Genomic DNA, 19,307 nt, shown 5'->3' on the forward strand with positions numbered 1-19,307 from the left:
AGTATAAAGTAACTAGTAACTAGTATGTATACATCTAAATGTAATGTTGGTGCTGGTATTAGTTTAACTGCATGTGCTCCGATCCAATTGAATTGAATACAACAACAACCAGCTAACAGAGCTAACAGAGCTCTAGGAGCCACCTAACCAGCGGATGTAGCGTCTGCGCAGTATTTTGTTGAGCTTTGTCAGATAGCCCGTCGGTCTCACCGTATTTCGGACGCATCCAACAGCCAACAGCCAACGGTGCTCCAGTACGCGATAGTCACCTAAACCAGAATCATTTATCGCCCAGCATCCTCTAAACTAAATTCAAACAAAACAAAAGCAAACATTTATCACATAAAACTCGAATATTTTTTTATTTTATCATCGAAAAAAAAAATATATATATATATTTAAATAAATATTTGTGTCGAAAGTTTAAGTGAGTGAAAAATTAAACAAACACGTGAATTCAGGTAAGCAGGTGGACGGTTAAACGCAGGTAGCGCAGGCGTATAACCAGGAGCGGGAGCTTTTTACAAAATATTATTATTTTTTATTAAAAATGGACTGGTAATTTAATTTATTTAAAAAAATAAAAGAAGAAAGAAGATTATTTGATTGTAATAGAGTATAATTAAATGAAAGAGAGGGTGCTGACATAATTGTCGGCTTGGTACCAATAAATGTTGCAACCGCCTTCTCCGCCACTGCTGGAGATGGCATCTCTCCGTCTTCCAGACTCGGAGGAATTCGACCTGGAGCCGCGACACCGTACCAGTGGGAATGTCCAGGTGACCAGCGGTCCACCATCAGCCCCTATGTACCTCGCAAACGACGTATTTGTCCAGACAAAAGAGGATATCAGAGATTACTTTAACAACTCGTTGAGTGAATTGGTGACCGGGGGCTCGAGAACAGCCTTGGAAGAGTCAGGTTCCGGGGGTGGTGTTGTGCTATTTAACAGCAGCCTCTCAACAGACTCGGGGGCCATCCCCGTAGAGCATGTACCAGATCGTTTTTACAGACACAGTGTTGCTATGACCGCGGTGTATTGTGTCGCTTATATGCTGGTGTTTAGCATTGGGCTTGTTGGTAACAGTTTTGTTATTGCTGTTGTCTATCGTTCCCCACGAATGCGCACTGTTACTAATTTTTTCATCGTTAATCTTGCGGTTGCTGATGTACTTGTAATTGTATTTTGTCTACCTGCAACTCTAGTTGGTAACATCCTAGTCCGTAAGTATTATTTTTTATTTATTATTATTCTATTTAATTACACTTGTAATATACTGCATATAGTTTCATTTTTTTTTTTTTTCTTCTTTGCCTGAGGGTCTACATCTTGTCTTTTTTGTCGCCTAAACTCTATTTTCTCGTAATCGTTCGATTAATTTTTTTTTCTTAGTTGACAAAATTTTATTTATTTTTAAGCTTTTCTTAACCGTGACCAATTTTTGTTTTCTTTTAAATCAAATACTGGTAGAACAACAACAATAGCAACAACAGCTATTGAGAGTTGGTTGTAGCACCAGTGGGAGCAGTTTTGGAGATCCATTTGCCAGTACGTGATTTCAGAGGAACTCCTGGAATTTGAAATCTCTGATGCGCGGTACATATATATACATACATACAACACATTTACAAGGACAAGAGACAATTTGTACGTTCAATGGACACCTTGACCTTACACAAACCCTCTGTTTTACTCAAAAAAAAAAAAAAATATATATATATATATATAAAGAAAACTCTGAGCTATTTGCATTGCTGTTCCTCTACATAAAAACTAAATTACATTTTATCCCTTATTGTATTTCTGCTAGATAAATTTCAACTTTTCAAAATAATTTATTGATCAATTAAAAAGAAAAAAAATTTAACTTTAAATTAATTCAAAACTCACCCTCAGAGTCTTTATTTTTATTTATATATTTAATTATTCTTCTTTTCGCGTAAAAAAAATTTACTCTTGTAGGTATTTATTAACTTTCAGTGATTCATTCCCAAAGTGACACTGAAACGGATTTCATCCCTTTAACCGCGTCCAGAGCAAGTTTTTATTAAAAAAAGAAAAAAAAAAGAAATACGATATAATAGTCGTGTCAGGATTTAACAATACTTTTTTTTTTCCTTTTTCAGCATGCCCTTAGGACTTGTCCCGACTATTCTACTTAACCCTACATATATTGTTTTTTTTTTTTTTTTTTTTTTTATTTTATTATTTTAATATTCCTCTACTTGAACCCATTTATTTTTTTTTCACTGGTTAGTGAAAAAAATAATTTATGAAAAAAAAAAGAAAAAAGAAAAATAAAAGTAAGCCGATTAAGAATAAATAGCGACCTTGTATTTTCGGACTGTACAGAATAACTCAAAATAACAGATGGTTGTGTTGTGCAGAATATTGTCATTTGAGTTATACTTACATATCAATATAACATTTAGCCACTTGTTTCTTTCTCTTAAAAGCTATTATTATGCACAAGTACCTGATCGTTAAAGCGGAGTAACCTTGGTTAATGTCGATATCAATTCAAATGCTAATTGTTACAATACTGTCGATATTCACAATATTCACGTGATTTTCATTGTCATACGCTGATGAGTATATTCCAGGAAATAACTCATAACTCATCACTCACTCACTCACTCAAATTTATTATCATTTTTGTTTAAACTATAAATTACTCTTTACCTTCATCATTCCCGTATATTATAAATATAAATAAAAACAATTCAAAGGGTTCTTTAAAAATGGATTATTAGTATAGTACGGCTATTGAGTGCTGGGGTTAATGTCCTGGGGTGACCGCGTGGGTCCCAACGCTCTTTTTCTCACTTAAACTTTAATTGTTTTACTGTTTTATATTTTATTTGTAACACAATACAGTAGTATACACCGTTTAGACTAAAATATTTTCAAGAAATTCGAAACTTTAAAGTAATTTCAATTTAATTGAATTAATAAGTAACATACTGAGAGAAAGAGAGAGAGAGAGTTAATTTAAGTGGTGAGGTTTGTGTCTTGGAGGCTTTTGTGGTAATATGTATCATGTCGTATATATTAAGAAGAGAAGAGAATTAGGAGCATATAATAGTTTATATTCGTTTGTGATGCAAGTTACTTGGTGTACTCCAGCAGGAGTTTATGAATATTCAAAGGAACGTCTTGTACAATTGTTTCACTTGAAAACCCCGGATAACGTAATTTGTCCCTCTATCATATCATATCATATAAAATAATATAATATCGTAAAAAAATAAAAAAAAAATTGCTCTATACTATTTTATCCCTACCGAGTTTATCATCATCAGTTAGACACGACGCCGACATTTATACCTCTGATATATTTCATGATCGGCACGTATCGCCCTCAGCATACTATAACGTACCAATGATAAATTCTATAAAACATTTTTTATTCAAATTCAATAGTTAAACATTTTTTATTTTAAACACTAATTTAAAGGATAAAAACGTCCTGATCGTAAATCTCGTAAATCTTTTTAATTAAATTACACTACTATTCGTTATTAATTTTAATTATTCCGAAATTAAACTTTTTTTTTTTTTTTTTTATTTCTTATTCATTGTAAATATTGTCTTTTTTTTTTTTTTTTTTTTTTTCTCTTGATACGTACAAGTGAAATCGTATGTGCTATTAAGTTCTCAATAAATGTTTACACAAGTGCTCGTGACACATTCGACCGAAATGACGTCTCACATCCATGTATGTGTCCACGTATTTGCATCATCAAATACCCGATGGTTATTTAAATAAAAAAACGATGAACAAAAAGATAAAAAAATATTTTTTTGTTTGTTATAATTATTATTATTAAAAAATAAAGGAATAACTGAGTACAGCACACCTTTTTATCATTGTATCAATAATAATACTCGTATATTTTGTTTATTTAAATCTGAAATTATTTTTTTCCGCAGTAATAAATAAAATTAATTTCAATGAATATTAAAGATTATTCGATAAATGATTAATTAAACAGAACTGACGTTAATTTAAAGCGTAATACTGTTGACAACAATAGTATAAATAATAGAGATGAATTTTTGGTAAATAATAACACTGGAAAAATGAATAATAAATAAAATATAGAGAATTTAAATAAAAATAATGATAATAAAAAAGGTAGGTACGGATTGTGAGTGCCAGGGAGCTAGAGAGTTAGGGAGTTAGGGAGCTAGGAATACCAGGGGGTGGTTATAGGTTGTAGGTGTATAGATATAACCTGAAAGTGTGTCAAGGCGAATAAGAGGCCAACACTCTCGCCTGACCTAGATCACTAGTTCACACACCTGTGCCCTGCTGGCTGTGGGCTGCTGGAATAAAATACTACCACCCGTAGTAGTAGGAGCTGTTGTAGTACCAACGATAAAACTAATAGAAGGGGTAAAAAGGTGTGCAGCCAACTCCCATGACCCGGTCATGTGCACCAGTACCAGTACCACCACCACCACCACCACCACCAGGGGTAGTTGTTGTTGTTGTTGTTGTATACATTCTAATAAATATATATATTGTTGTCACGTCGCTGCACTGTGCCGGTTCCTGCTTTGCTACCACTCGATTATTTTATACATAAATACACTAAAGGCGTGTCTTTTAAACACTAAATGTTATTTAACTTTTTATTAATTTCCTGTACAACTAACAATTAATTTTTATTTAAATTAATTACTAGTTTCTGACCTACGACAACTGTAAAGGTATTGAAAATATAAAATAGGATCGGATAGTCCTACAGTATTGATATAAAGGAAGGAATAAACAAGAGTATTGGTGTCTAAAGAATCTCGAGTATTCAACCGTTGTTGAACGGATCGTTATTAATCTTGTTGGTATCAGCCCTGCTCGTCCAATAGAATTCTCATATGTGCGTGTTTTGATATATATTTTTGACAGTATACCGAGGTATGTCATAACTAATATCATCATGATAGTATCGTAATATCGGAATCCAACGGAATGGGAACATTGATCTTCCTTGCCTGGTGGTAAGGCTATCGCAGCGGTACCCCTTTAAATTCTTTTCTTCTATTATCTACAATAATATCTGGGTCACTAGATCAAATTGCACTGACATTTTATTAACAACCAATTATTATTATAAAAGATTTATATTGATAATAAATTTCGTAACTTTCTTCATATTAAAAACATATATATCTATGTGTATCTTTATAAGATGAGAGTCGTCGAAAAAAATCATCAAGCATCCTTCTGATGACTATTTTATTTTTTAAAAACTCTTAATTTTTTTTCTTTCACTGGGTTTAACTCTAGTGGCGGCTTTAACTCTAGGCTCTAGTAGTCCAGTCTCTAGACTCTAGACTCTAAACTCTAATCTTTAGTCTCTAGTCTTTAGTCGTTTGTACAAGTTAAAAAAAAATAGAATTACTGATGATTGTCATCACACAGTTGTGTCTATTATTTAAATTTAATATACCTCAACAAATCGGGATAAATTTTATTTTGGTTAAACTAAGAGGAATTATTTAAGATGATGGAAAAAGGGTAAAAGGGCATAAAAGGGTGAGGGATGGATAATTTGTAGGTTGATGCTTTTGATTCTGGTGCAACGAGGAGGTGGAGGAGGAGGAGGGGGGTTGATGTAGGTGAGTGGGTGGTGGGCTGGTAAAATAAGCAGAAGGGTCGCGGTAGGCCGCGCTAGGTAGACAGACGGAGACATGGCCTAGTTTATATACTTGCTCTCTTCAAGGTCGTGCCTCGTGAAAAGATAATTACGTATCTAGGTCGCAGACAGTTGTTCCTGTTTCTGTTTCTGTTTCTGTTTCTGTTTCTGCATCAAATTCAAATTTTGATTTAACACTGTCGCATTTATTCAAGTGTAGTCTGCTGTAGGGTTGAAATAGTGATACACAGTAAAAAAATTTTCGTCATTGCGTAAAGTGTAAAAATGTTTGTGTAGGATTTAACATTTAAGTGTGTAGAATTTAACATTTTAGTATGTTGATTCAAGACAATAGAGTGTTGATTCAACACAAATTGTGTAAAAAAAGTCATCAACATAAATTTTTGTGTTAAATTTGACGAAAAATTTTTTACTGTGTAGGAGAAGGAATTCAGGTAAACTTATTAAAATTCGGCAAAACTGGTCAACATTCACACAATTAATATTTATCTCGAATTTGATTATGTTCGGTCGTTTGCCCATGGCAGCGCCCGGGTACTGTAAATTTATTACTATTGTGTATGCATAACCCTCGTTCTCTCTATCTATCTATAGATATACATATATATTTGTCACTAATTTGCTTCCATCCAATCTCAAATGGTAATCAATCATTGAACGATAGCTATGACATTACTATCTTCTATCTATATACCTTTCATATATCTCTTTAATTTAAATTATAAATTTACAATAAACCACTCGATCAATCTAAAAAAAAAAAAAAAAAAAAAAAAACAACACATACATCTCCTAAGATAATTATTATGTATAAATAATAATAATCAATCGATTATTGATAGATTGATACTGTGAAAACTAAATAATAAGGTCACGAGGGTTTCTATGTGGATTGTGGATGGATGGATGATGATGGTATATATATTATATATTATATATAATATATAATATACCAGCAGTATGAGCAGCAATACCGGGTCGGCAAAACCTTGAAGGCATTTGAAACCGGGGCAGTATCCTCAGAAAAGTGCAACGCGTCTGCGCCTAACGATTATACTTTTATATCTATATAATATATAACCCCTATCGCAGCTCCTACCAAAATATACTTCGTAGGCTGTACCATTTTACATAATATTTTCTTTATCTCCTCGTTTTTTTTTTTTTTTTTTTTTAAATAATATCATCCTCGCACTTGATAAATCTTAAACTCTCTTGCAGAATAACCTATATAGATATAAATATATTTGTATGAGACTTTAATCTTTTGAATGGCTAATGTCTGAGAGTAACATTATACAATATAAGTATAATTTAAAGCAGCTTTTCCCCTTTTTTTCTTTTTTTTTTTTTAAATTTTTATACATGTTTTTATTTAAAACGAATTTTATTTATGATGTTGGAGTTTATATTTTATAAAATTAATATATAGTTTCTTTTATTATTAAAAGAATTAGCAAAAGTGTTTTAGTGACTATTGATATAGGAAGTAGGTCTAGTCGATGGTTATCACCTATATGATGGATTAAAAACAAAAAAAAAAAAAAAAAAGTGGATCAACTCGATAACTACCGATAAAACGTTTAGCGATGTCAAGTTGCGGTTAAGTGTCGCCCTTTGAAATCTCAAGAGTGAGTGTGTTGTTCCGCAACGACCACACTACACTCTCCAGAGATTAACTGATAATTAAATTATCTTGAGCTTAAACACAAGAAGGTGTTGACGACAAAGTTGGTCCTTTTCTTTGGGGAGAGCCAACTGGTCCATCTCAGTCTGTTTGAGCTTTGAAAATACTCCCAGTGGAGTAACTACCTATTCGATCAGACGCATTCTCATATGTATATTATAATATACCTAGTTGTCACCAATTTAAGAATTCAAAGATTATTGATTTAATTTAATAAATTGAGCAAGATGGTGGCTCTATTAAATTTGTTTGTTTGGAAAAATTGATAAATTTACGACTACTTTATATTCACAAGTACGGACATCCTTGCACGAGTTGATACTTTTCCTTGAGCCTTGAGTTTGATCGACAATAAATCACGGTATTAGATATTCTATCCAGGATTTTTCCTTATTTTAAACTTTTAAAAGTAGATACGGAATATTCCAATTATGATACAACAATAAAAAATTACTTTCTTTCTAAGAAAAAGTTTATATTAAATAATCCCACATGAATGAAAGTTTAATTATTGTATCTTATTTATAATATATGTTTTGATTTTGTTAGTTAAATATATATGTGAAAAGTTTGGTAATTGAATAGTTTTTGGCAGATGTAGAGAATTTAAAAAAAAAAAAAAAAAAAAAAAAGCATCCATGTATCGGTATATCTGTTGGTGGGTAGATATAAATAAAAGTAAAATAGTCGGAAACATGAAATTGTTGCGGTATTGTATAGAAAGTGAGTGGTAGTTTTAAAGTTTTAGTATCTAAGGATAAAAAGATTGTTGATTCACGGCCAAGTGATAATTTTAGTTTTGGTTTTATAGACATATATACATATATTCAAGGTCTCGGTCGGTTTAACAACGTGTTGTTTTTATATTATAGTTATTATTATAAAAGTGGTGTGTCTTTACTCGCAATTCAATCTTATGTTGGTGTGCATAGAATTAATGTTTAATGTGAATGTATGTCATCTAGGGTATGTGATTTAGCATTTAACTGGTGGCCAAGGCCAATATCAACACCACCAATAGTCCTACCAAAGCCAAAGATTAATAAGGGAGACATTGGATTTCCATTAGAACGTTTAATAAAATGTTTACTGGAATTTTGATTCTATTATCTCACTTAATCTCATTTCATTCTCGCGTCATTCAGTAATTCCGCTCATCGGCAATCACTGGCATTATTGTCTTATTAATCTTCTACTCGACGTTCCTATTGTCTTTGATTTTATTATCAAACGATAAAAAATATCTCTCTTTTTCACTATTAATAAATCATTTTATTTTATTAAAACTTTTTTAAATTAGACACTCAAAATAAAAATTATCCTGACGTGATAATCTCTGCTTGGAAAAGATATAATACATATATATATCTTGAAAGGATTTTAAAAAGTGGATTAAAGAGTTTACTATTGAAAATAATGAAGAATTTAACAGGTAACGGATAATATACTCCTCCGAGTTTAAAGTTCTCATCACTATATAAGAGTATAAAAGTATAAAAGTATAAAATCCATTGTGTACTATTCAAACTATGAATTTAAAATACGGATAAAGAACAAAGTAGTTGATTTTATCATGCATCACGATCTGTTGACACTTTTAACCGCATTACTCATAATTTCAATTTTTAACCTTATTATTATTATTAAAAAAAAAGTATATTTTTGTTTATTTATTTTTGAGAGCTATTGAATTAATCGAATAGACGTAGTGTCCCAAGTGAGAAAGGTCCTTTAGCTGTCGACGAATAGATGTGCTAGATATAAAGCTATACCTCAACTACCTGAGCTACCTCAACCACCTCAACTCCCCTGTGGAACATCTATCGGCTCGTCGAGGGTGTCGAGGATGTCGAGGATGTCGAGGGCGTCGACTCGTTCTCAACTCTCTCTCTTTCTGTGATCGATATATTCTGCATTTTACCTCGTTACTCTTTACTCTTTGATATATACCGGGCACAGCCTTACTAAATCCTTCCTTAACTTTTTGTCACTTGGCTCTTTTTTAGTTGATAAATATATATATCAGAGAATACTTAGCTAGTTTGTTAGTTTGTTAGTTGATAGGTGCTGAGCGTTTACCATAATAATTTTTTCTCGGGAAAAGAAACAGACTTTATTCTTTTTAAAAAGTTTTACAAAGATATAATCTTACGATCAGAAGATGGCTTAGATTTTTCTTCAAGGATAAAAAGTTTACGGCTGTATAATTTTTAAGTTTTTTTTTTTTTTTTTTTTTTTATCATCTCACTAGAGAGGTAATATCATCGCCAATAGAATTACCAAAGATTACTTTTTATCAGTTTTATCCTCATCATACTCGTGATTTATTTATACTTTGCTCGCCTGAATATTCATATCATTGATATCACATCAATATTTATAAATTCAAAAGCATCCATTTTCTTCACACTTTTATCCATATCCAAACATTATTTTTTTTACTAGCCTACTTTTATTCTTATATAAATCCGGTAAGTTATTAAGTTTATTGGTAACAAAAATAAAATTGTAATAAATAACAGCCGAGTAATTACGGAAATTAAATTTTAATAACCATGTAAAACTTTGAATAGAGATGTGTTATATATATTATATTATAAATTACTATACTACTATACTGTAAGACTTGGAGAATTTAGTTTCCACATTCCACTAAACATTTTTCAAAGTTTTTAGTTGTTAACAAACTTTGTACTTAAATATAATTTTAATGAAATACATGCAATTTAATTTTCTTTAATTTAATTTTCCTGTTGATTGCTAATTAATCAATTAAAATGAATTAAAAATGAAAAAACAAAAGGGGAGTTATTATAAATTGAAAATATACGAATAGGTTTATTCAGAGATCGATAACCCGTTAACTACCACATGCATAGTGACCCAGTATTCACCAGGTCTTAAACTATAAACTTTCCACGATATATAATAATATAATATAATATAATATTGGTGAATAGTTATTTCGAGCTACGATAAATTAATTAACTTTATTATCAAACAATTTTAGTCATTATAATAAGATGGTGTTATCAGTAGAATCTTTAAAGATTTTAAATGGCTGTATCTCACGTGTAGAGTGTAAACGATTGCACGATTTTGCACGATTGCGTATTTACGGAATGTCAAGAGTACAAACCTATCGTTTAATTTCATAATAATAATAATAAACATCACAGTTTGTGAAAGTAATCATTAGATTATTCTTCAACCCAAGACATTTAATTATTTACTATTATTAAAATAAATAAATAAATAGTATATTGTCTGAATGGGATATATATTAGGTAACAACTTGATGTATAATTTATCTATAGAATATGTGGTCCAGAAAGCGAGAGTATATGTTACTGCTCTGGTGTAACAAAAAGTTAAGAATTAGATATAAAATAGCAAAAAGAAAAAAGAAAAAAGAAAAAAGAGAAAAGAGAGTTTAACAGATAAATTTATAGACCGAGTGTGTGGGACATGAGGGTCTACATATTTTTTCTCGTCGCCTACATCTTTTTATTATTGCTCCTGTATATATACATACATTTTTTTTATTTTTCTTTTTTACTATTGCAATTGAGATTGTTTTATTATTTTAGTCGGTGCTTAAACATTTTTATTCCTCATAAAATTTACTAGACAAACAAATGTGTAATATTTGAAAAAATGAAAAAAATTAAAGATTCTATGATCGGTTAAAATATTTTTGTTTCATTATTTTGATAATCACCCATGATTTTATCATTATTAGATAATAAATGTAAACTTATATTATGTTTATAAAAACCCTTCACTTTCACACAAGATACAGAGATACATAAATACATTCTGTCTCTATCTAAAGCTATAGTATACAGTAATAAACAAAACATCAATGCTCCTTTACCGCGTCGCACCTCCTCCATGGGAACTTGATAATTTATAAAATTATAAAATTTATTCTCTGACATTTAATATTTTACCAGAATATCATCTTAAAATAATGCAAACTTTTTAATCAACTGTATTAAATATTTTTTTATTTTGTTATTCTTTCAGCGTGGGTACTGGGACGATTTATGTGCAAGACTGTATCCTATATCCAAGGAGTATCGGTTGCTGCCTCCGTCTACAGCCTCGTCGCTGTTTCCTTGGACAGGTGAGTGGTTATCTGATCAAAATTATTATTATTATTATTATTATTATTTCCTAAAGTTGAAGAGGGTCAATCATATTTTCCGGCAAAAAAATAAATTGTTTCGAGATTGGAGAAAAAATTTTTATCCCATCTACTCCATTTTTTTTTTTTATTTATATTATAATTTGTAGTTCAAAGTCATTCGAATCTGTGTCAATAGATAATTATACAAAGTTGTTGAATTAATTAATTATTCTTTAATAAATAATTGACGTGAATTATTATTTTTTCTGCATACAAAAGAAAAAAGAAAAAAACAGAAGGTTTTGTCGCAATATTTTCTTGTATCATAGTCTGATATAAATAAATTAGCATAAGAAAAACCACATATTGGACTATTTTACGAGATATACGATCTTGTTTATTATTATTATTATTATTGTATAGAATAGCAAAGAGTCTTGCGTTTTAAGAGAGTGGACCGGCCATGGATTATAGTATTATGTTATCCATAATACATATACATGTTAATATGTTAATATGTTAATATATACTGTAGATCTCCTAAATATGATGTAATAATCAGAATATCACAGCACAATCCGCAAACAATAATCGATAATTTATGCAGACAGTATCACTGGTTATAATAATAATAATAATAATCCAAATTGATGAAGAGACATTTAGGGGATGTCCTCATTCATTAGGTGATCCTCACAACACATCTGCTGCTATTAAAACATTATCCTACCAAAAGGGGTTGATAAACTAACAATAGATAGTAATAATAATATGGATTAGAGTGTGAATGAGTGTGATTGGTCGATGTATTGTCCCACTCTTTAGTTGAGAGATCAGGTGACTCAACATTTGCCTATTCGGTCGTCATTGGTACCACGTGACTAATTGTTGTTGTAGCGATTTTTAAAAAAAATCCATTCGTATAAAAGGATCGCCTTTGCACACTATTGTCACTGGGTTACTGACTACCAAACAGTAAACTACACTTTTATTTTATCACCATGTTCAAGCTGGTAAGAATATTTATTATTGTTTAATACATTTACTACTCTCATCTCGTTCTATTCCGACATGTTAATTACTGACGATTTAATTAACATGCCTATTAGTTTATCTGAACAGTGTGTTGCAACAAGATGATAATAATAATAATAATAATAATAAAAAATTGTTACTATTTATTATTACCTTTTAGATTGTTGTTGCCGGTGTTTTGGCCGTAGCTACCGCAGCACCCGGAGGATTGACCGGTATTCACATCGATCACGGACTCGGGCCAATTCACGCACCCCATGTTTTTTCTCATGTTGACCATCACGCCCATGCTCACGTTGTTCACTCAGCACCCGCAGTAGCACCACAAGTACATGTTGCTCCAATTGTCACCAAAACTGTTCTCCCTGCTGCACATGGACATGGACATGGATACGGACATGCTTTTGCTCACGCTGCTGCTCCTGCTCCCGTTGTCTTGGCCCATCACGACTTCCACGGGCTTGGTCACTACTGAAATCTATCTAAATAATATCAATCATCAACTCTTTTATTGTTTCTAATCATTCCGCAATCCGTAGATATATATATTCATATAATATAAATATACCGCGGATCTAAATTTATTGACTTTGGAAATAATTATTATACCATTATCCAGCTTTTTTTTTATTTTTATTCTCACAATATTGTAAATTTTTTTATTATCAATAAAAACTAAATTAAACAATTTAAAAAATAATTTTCTACAAGACTTTATTATTATTATTATTTAAAAAAAAAATTAGAGAAAATAAGAGGGAAATGAAAAGTCGTTTTTTTTTTTATTTTAAGGACAAAAAATAAAAGATAAAAGAAAAGATAAAGGATAAAAGCAGAGGATTATTGGACAATGTGACCGATTCAGGAATGAATTTAAAATTTATTGGCCATACCCCAAAGTTTATCCAGAATTGAGAATTTTAAAAATAAAAAAGGATAGTATAATATATACTCTAGTATAAACTTGAGAAGATTAAAATGGATGTTTGTCGTTTGTCGTTTGTCGTTTGGCGTTTGGCGTTTGGCGTTTAGCGTTTGGCAAACGCGTGTGCATCAAGCACAAGAATTAAATTGGTCTTTCTTGCTTGCGCTCGATCGATCCTCCTACTTGGTGTACCTACAGATCTGCAAAACAACAGAAACATCTTTTCTTTCTTTATCTCTCATTATTACTATATATACTAACAATTCTCTCTCTTTTTTTTTTTTTGTCTATCATCATCATCACCATTATAATGATCCTCTTCAACAACTAGGACAAATACAAATATAACTAAAATGATTATTATTATTATTGACTAGCGCTAAAGTACCGATCCAAAATAATTATGCAATTATGCAATTATAAATTCAATGATTGTCAAAAAATCAAAAATTGATTTATTTACTCACTGAACAAAAAATATAATTTTATAAAGAGTAGTTTTTTGTATTAAATCAATTAAAGATAAAAACAATAAAGATATATTTTATTGTAAATTGTGTTGGTAATTTATTGTAGCACAATAATAATAATAGAATAATAGTATATATGTTTATAATAGTTTGATGTGCGTAAGCGGTCGCGTGCCTGAGTTTATAGAGCGTAAAACGTGATCCGATTAATTATCTTTTTAAGTATAATAGTTGTTGTTATTGATAAAATGAATAGTCTGCGCGTAATAATAATAAAAGGAAAAACTATTTAGCATTTAATGTATTTAAAGTGTGTTTACTCAACCGTGACGATTCACCAGATCCTAAACATAATAGTTTAACTACATTTAAGTTTAAACTTATTACAAGACGGAATAAGTCGGTGGCCTCTGGTGTTGTGAAAGGGTTCACTTGGTACCACTAGGTACTTGCATTATTATTATTATTATTATTATTATTATTATTTGTACCAGTGAAACAAAACTTTTAATAATATAAACCGGTTTTTGTTGTATATATAAAGTATTATAATGGTAATTATAGTGTTGTTTTATTATTGTTTCAGATTTTTGGCGATATGGTGGCCAATGAAGTGTCAGATAACAAAACGACGAGCTCGAATGATAATAGTTGTAATATGGTTTATAGCGTTAACAGCAACCTCCCCGTGGCTTTTATTTTTTGACTTGATAAAATACGGTGATGACCCGGAGATGAGGTTTTGCGTTGAGCGTTGGCCGCGCCCCCAAGACGGCACACTATTTTTCCTAATCGGTAATCTTTTGCTGTGCTACGTACTGCCGATGATACTAATATCCTTGTGCTACATCCTTATCTGGATAAAAGTATGGCGTCGTAATATACCTACAGACACCAAGGACGCCCAAATGGAAAGGATACAACAAAAATCAAAGGTAAAGGTTGTTAAAATGTTGGTTGTTGTTGTTATACTATTTGTATTGTCCTGGCTACCGCTCTACGTAATATTTGCACGAATAAAACTCGGTGGAGAACAAGCTGAATGGGAAGAAGAGGTACAAATGATAGCTACGCCTATTGCCCAGTGGTTGGGTTCTAGTAATTCATGCATCAATCCCATTCTTTATGCATTTTTTAATAAAAAATATCGCCGTGGATTTATGGCTATACTTAAAAGTGGCCGTTGTTGCGGTAAACTCAGGTATTATGAGACAGTCGCTATTATGTCTTCATCAACGAGCATGAGAAAGTCTTCATACTATGTTAACAATAATTCATCAACACGACGTACTTATCACGCACCTCCAGTACATCAGGATAGCAATGTGTCTTATATTTTCAATCATACTGGAGTATAAATTATTATTATTACAATATAATACTGGAGTGTTTTAATAATAATAATAATTATTATTATTATTATTATTATTATTATTATTATTATTACAATAAAATTTGATAGATTCCTTTGTCATTTTTGTATTGATAAAATTATATTTATGATAAATGATAAATAACTTATTTGTCTTCTCAACTATAGCTGATCCGAAATTTTAGATCCAATGATCGATTGTAACTCGGATTAGACAAAATACTTGTCACCAGTTGTAATTTTTTTTTTTTTTTTTTTTTTTGGTGATACCCTTGTATTATATTTATAAAATTGTCATGAGAAAAAATAAATAATACTATAAAAGTGATTGATCGATCGATTATACGAGACGTGACAGATTGAACAAATAAAACTTTGTCGTGCTTATTATAATAATAATAAATAAGCATATTTTTAAATATTATATATTTTAACAATTATCATCGTCGATGGACGAATATTTTTATCAGCAGTAATACACATACTGACACATATTTTTCACATCCTATTATTAAATAATAAAATATCCTAATAATAAATATCTCTACTGTAATTGTAACGCATTTTTGCGTTTGTTGTATAAATATATATTATATATAAAAAAAAAATATATATATATATATATAGTATATATATATATATATATATATATATATATATATATATATTTACATATATTTATTGAATATCGAACTATACATATTTACCATATCCGGCAATAGCTTTTCGCCGACACACCCGACACATTTTTTCTGAAAATAACATTAATAATCGTAATAATAATAATAATAATAACAATAATAATAATGATAATAATAATAAAATATATATTTTCTTACCGAATATCCAATTTTATCTGTCCGATCAAGTGCGATTTTGGAGTAGAAATTATAGAAAGAGTCTAAAAAAAAAAAAATAAAATAAACAATAAATATTAATAAATCAATAAATTATTTTTATTTTATCTTTGTACTAGTAGGCAATAGATTTGTAAGAAAATGGAACAAATAAATTTTTCATTGGATTTTGAGGGTTGGATATATATAATACACGTACCGCAATACGCTTCAATATTGTAATAATAATAATAATAATAATAATAATTATTTGCGAGTGTGTGTGTGTGCTGTGTGAGCAAGTATGTTAAATGTAAATAGAGTACATATTTTCTTAAATTAATAAAATAAAAGTTTGTATGGTACGGAAGAGGTAAACAATTTACAGAGAATAAAATAAATAAAAATTTGTTCTCATTGGAGGATTTTTGATAGCAAGTGGTTAAAATCCACTGTGATAAGATTCAATTTTAATTATTGAATAAAACAAAATAATAAATAAATAAAACAATAAATACATGTAACGTGCACAAATATTCTGCAATACTGAGCTTTCAGGTATTTAATTATTTAATAATAAACCGCTTTATCGATAATAATAATACTAAATATAGTATTTATCTATAATTATTTTAAATATATTCTAAATGCTATTCCGTTTATAAATAATGATGATGATGATGATGATGATGATAATAATAATTATTAGAATATTATATTATTGTGAGCTTTTAATTGTTGCCATGTTAATAAAATTTTAAATAGATAAAATGTATAATTAATTATTTTTTTATTTTATAAAATATCAAGTTTGATTAAATTTTATTTACAATTAAATATGTATATATTAATAACATCGAATATGGATTTATGGATTAGATAGAATTTTAAAATGGTCGATTCGAGTAAAATAAAATTTAATTAATTTAATGGAATGAGTGCAACGAACTTTTTATTAAATATAAACAAAGTACGGTGGAAAGTATAATAATAATAATAATAATAATAATAATAATAATAATAATAATAATAATAGTAATAATAATTATAAGTGAATGAAATAGAATGATTTGAATTTGAATATATGAAACGAAATAAATAATAGCAGCGTCCATGTTACTCGAAGAGATTATAAATTTTCGTTCATAATTTAACGTTTTTTTTTGTTTCTTCAATACAATATTATATAGATCGAAAATAAAGTGGTTCAACGAATCGACCAATATGTTTCTTTATTAAAAGCTAATAATAAGGTAAAAAACAATAAAACTACTTTATTATGAGTTAACAATTGCTAATTAGGAGTTAAAAGTTTAAGGAAGGTCGAGGTCGCCGAGAGCTGAGGCTATTCGATAATCGTTTTAAAAATATTTATATATTAATATTAATAAATTATACCAACTTTTACTAATACTTTTGTCTAATTAAATAAAACAACCGGATTATGGAGTTATATCTTTATATTTTTTATTTTTTGTCGTTGAAAATCAATATTGAATCTTTTATTAACAGTTAAGTATATTTATTTTTCTCTATAGATAAAATTTGTCAAATGGATTTAATAAATAATGATTTTTCGGAACAACGACCAAAAATAATAATAATTATAATAACAAGAGAGCCCCAAAACTCCATAATCTAGTCTAATAAAAACCTTATTTACTTATTAGAGTATGTAAAATTATTCTAAAGAAACTTTTAAGCTGTAGGTAATTGTTAATGTCTAAAATATAAAGAAAACATTGCTGTTGTTAATTGTGTATAACTACTTTTGTACTTTTTTATACGGCAATTTTTGTGATTACTAAAATCATTTTAGTTTTCACAAAAATAGTTGAGCAAAAATAATTGTAACATATATGCATATTAAAAATAATAAACGATTACCGAATTCCCTTCAGATTCTCATTTCGTTGTCCAATAATTAAATTTTATTATAATTATTTAATATAATAATGTTCAATGGTTGAACAATTATCATTAGTATAATATAAATAATATTTTAATAAATACTCTGCTGTTGCTGTATTGATAGACGCTGGCCGCTATTTAATTAATAATAAGTAGACTTAATGTTGAAAAATAAAAATGTCTGTCCTTTTATTGATATAAAAAATAATGTTAAGTAAAGAGTGTAATTGGGACCGAGATTGCCATTAAATTAACTTTAATTAATACTGTATATCAATGATATGATAATTTGTATGAGAGATATATAACTTTAAATGGCCTAGGAAATGCTAATAATATATATTATGTATTATAACTTATTGCCTCAGTAGATTATTTTAATATGTATTTTTATTTATAAATAATATTAATAACGAGTTGACAGGTGTTTAAAAATGAAATAATAGAAACATATTAGGTAAGAGTGTACCACAACTATTAAAATATTAAATATTGTGGGGGATTAATTAAATGCTTAGGGCATTGATATGCATTGTATTATAAATAAATAAATAAATAAATAAATAAATAAAAAATATCCATACTTTTATTGATTATTATTTTTTTTTTCTAAATTTATTATTGAGATGAAAAATAACAATAATACTAATTAATAATTAACAGTAGACTGTATTATCTTGAATTGAAAATTTTATTAGATCATAAATATAATAATATAATAAAATGCTGTTTGGGTGAAAAAAAAATAACAATAATGATAAATAATAAAATTGTATCCAATGCACGCTTGTGTTTGTGGAATATACACGTCTTGAATTACCTCGAGCAATATAAAGTTTCACAAAATATAATAATAAATACAATAATTAATTTAAAAAAGAAAAAAAATCTATATATAATAAACACTCTGGTATTACTTTCGAGCTTTGAATGTGGTATTTCGTATACATATAGTTTATGATAATAATTTAAATAAATAAAAAATACCTGTAAACCTGTATACTATGTAAGACACTGAATCACTCACAAAAAAAATGACAAAAATAAATAAATTATACGTATTTTCTGATAAAATAATAAAAGAAGAAAAAATAATAACACCTGGAATAATAAAAAAAAAAAATTAAAAAAATTTTCAATCTCGAGTATTCTTTTTAAAATCCTTATTTTTTTCCCTTTTCCTTTTCTCTTTTTCTCTTATATTCTTAATCATAGTATAAGCAACAAATAGAAGAGGTTTAACTTTATAGTTTAATTTAAAATCTCCGCTTACTG

At 29.0% G+C, this 19,307-nt stretch overlaps 2 protein-coding genes across 3 annotated transcripts; both read left to right on the top strand.

Annotated features, from left to right (window-relative positions):
• The first annotated feature begins 118 nt into the window (after positions 1 to 118).
• Positions 119 to 15,325, top strand: LOC123272567 (neuropeptide SIFamide receptor-like). Its single transcript, XM_044739441.1, has 3 exons — positions 119 to 1,224; positions 11,381 to 11,480; positions 14,500 to 15,325. Exons 1-3 carry the CDS (start codon positions 672 to 674, stop codon positions 15,269 to 15,271), a joined length of 1,425 nt encoding a protein of 474 aa, XP_044595376.1. The 5' UTR covers positions 119 to 671; the 3' UTR covers positions 15,272 to 15,325.
• LOC123272568 (protein doublesex-like) lies at positions 12,358 to 13,102 on the top strand. 2 transcript variants are annotated; one of them, XM_044739443.1, is made up of 3 exons: positions 12,358 to 12,496; positions 12,679 to 13,028; positions 13,062 to 13,102. In XM_044739443.1, exons 1-2 carry the CDS (start codon positions 12,485 to 12,487, stop codon positions 12,991 to 12,993), a joined length of 327 nt encoding a protein of 108 aa, XP_044595378.1. In that variant the 5' UTR covers positions 12,358 to 12,484; the 3' UTR covers positions 12,994 to 13,028; positions 13,062 to 13,102. The 2 variants fall into 2 exon arrangements, with proteins under 2 accessions (XP_044595378.1, XP_044595377.1); XM_044739442.1 differs by having other exon boundaries at positions 12,679 to 13,102.
• Positions 15,326 to 19,307: the final 3,982 nt, after the last annotated feature.

This window comes from Cotesia glomerata, linkage group LG10, assembly GCF_020080835.1.
Source record: "Cotesia glomerata isolate CgM1 linkage group LG10, MPM_Cglom_v2.3, whole genome shotgun sequence".
Lineage (NCBI taxonomy): Eukaryota > Metazoa > Arthropoda > Insecta > Hymenoptera > Braconidae > Cotesia > Cotesia glomerata.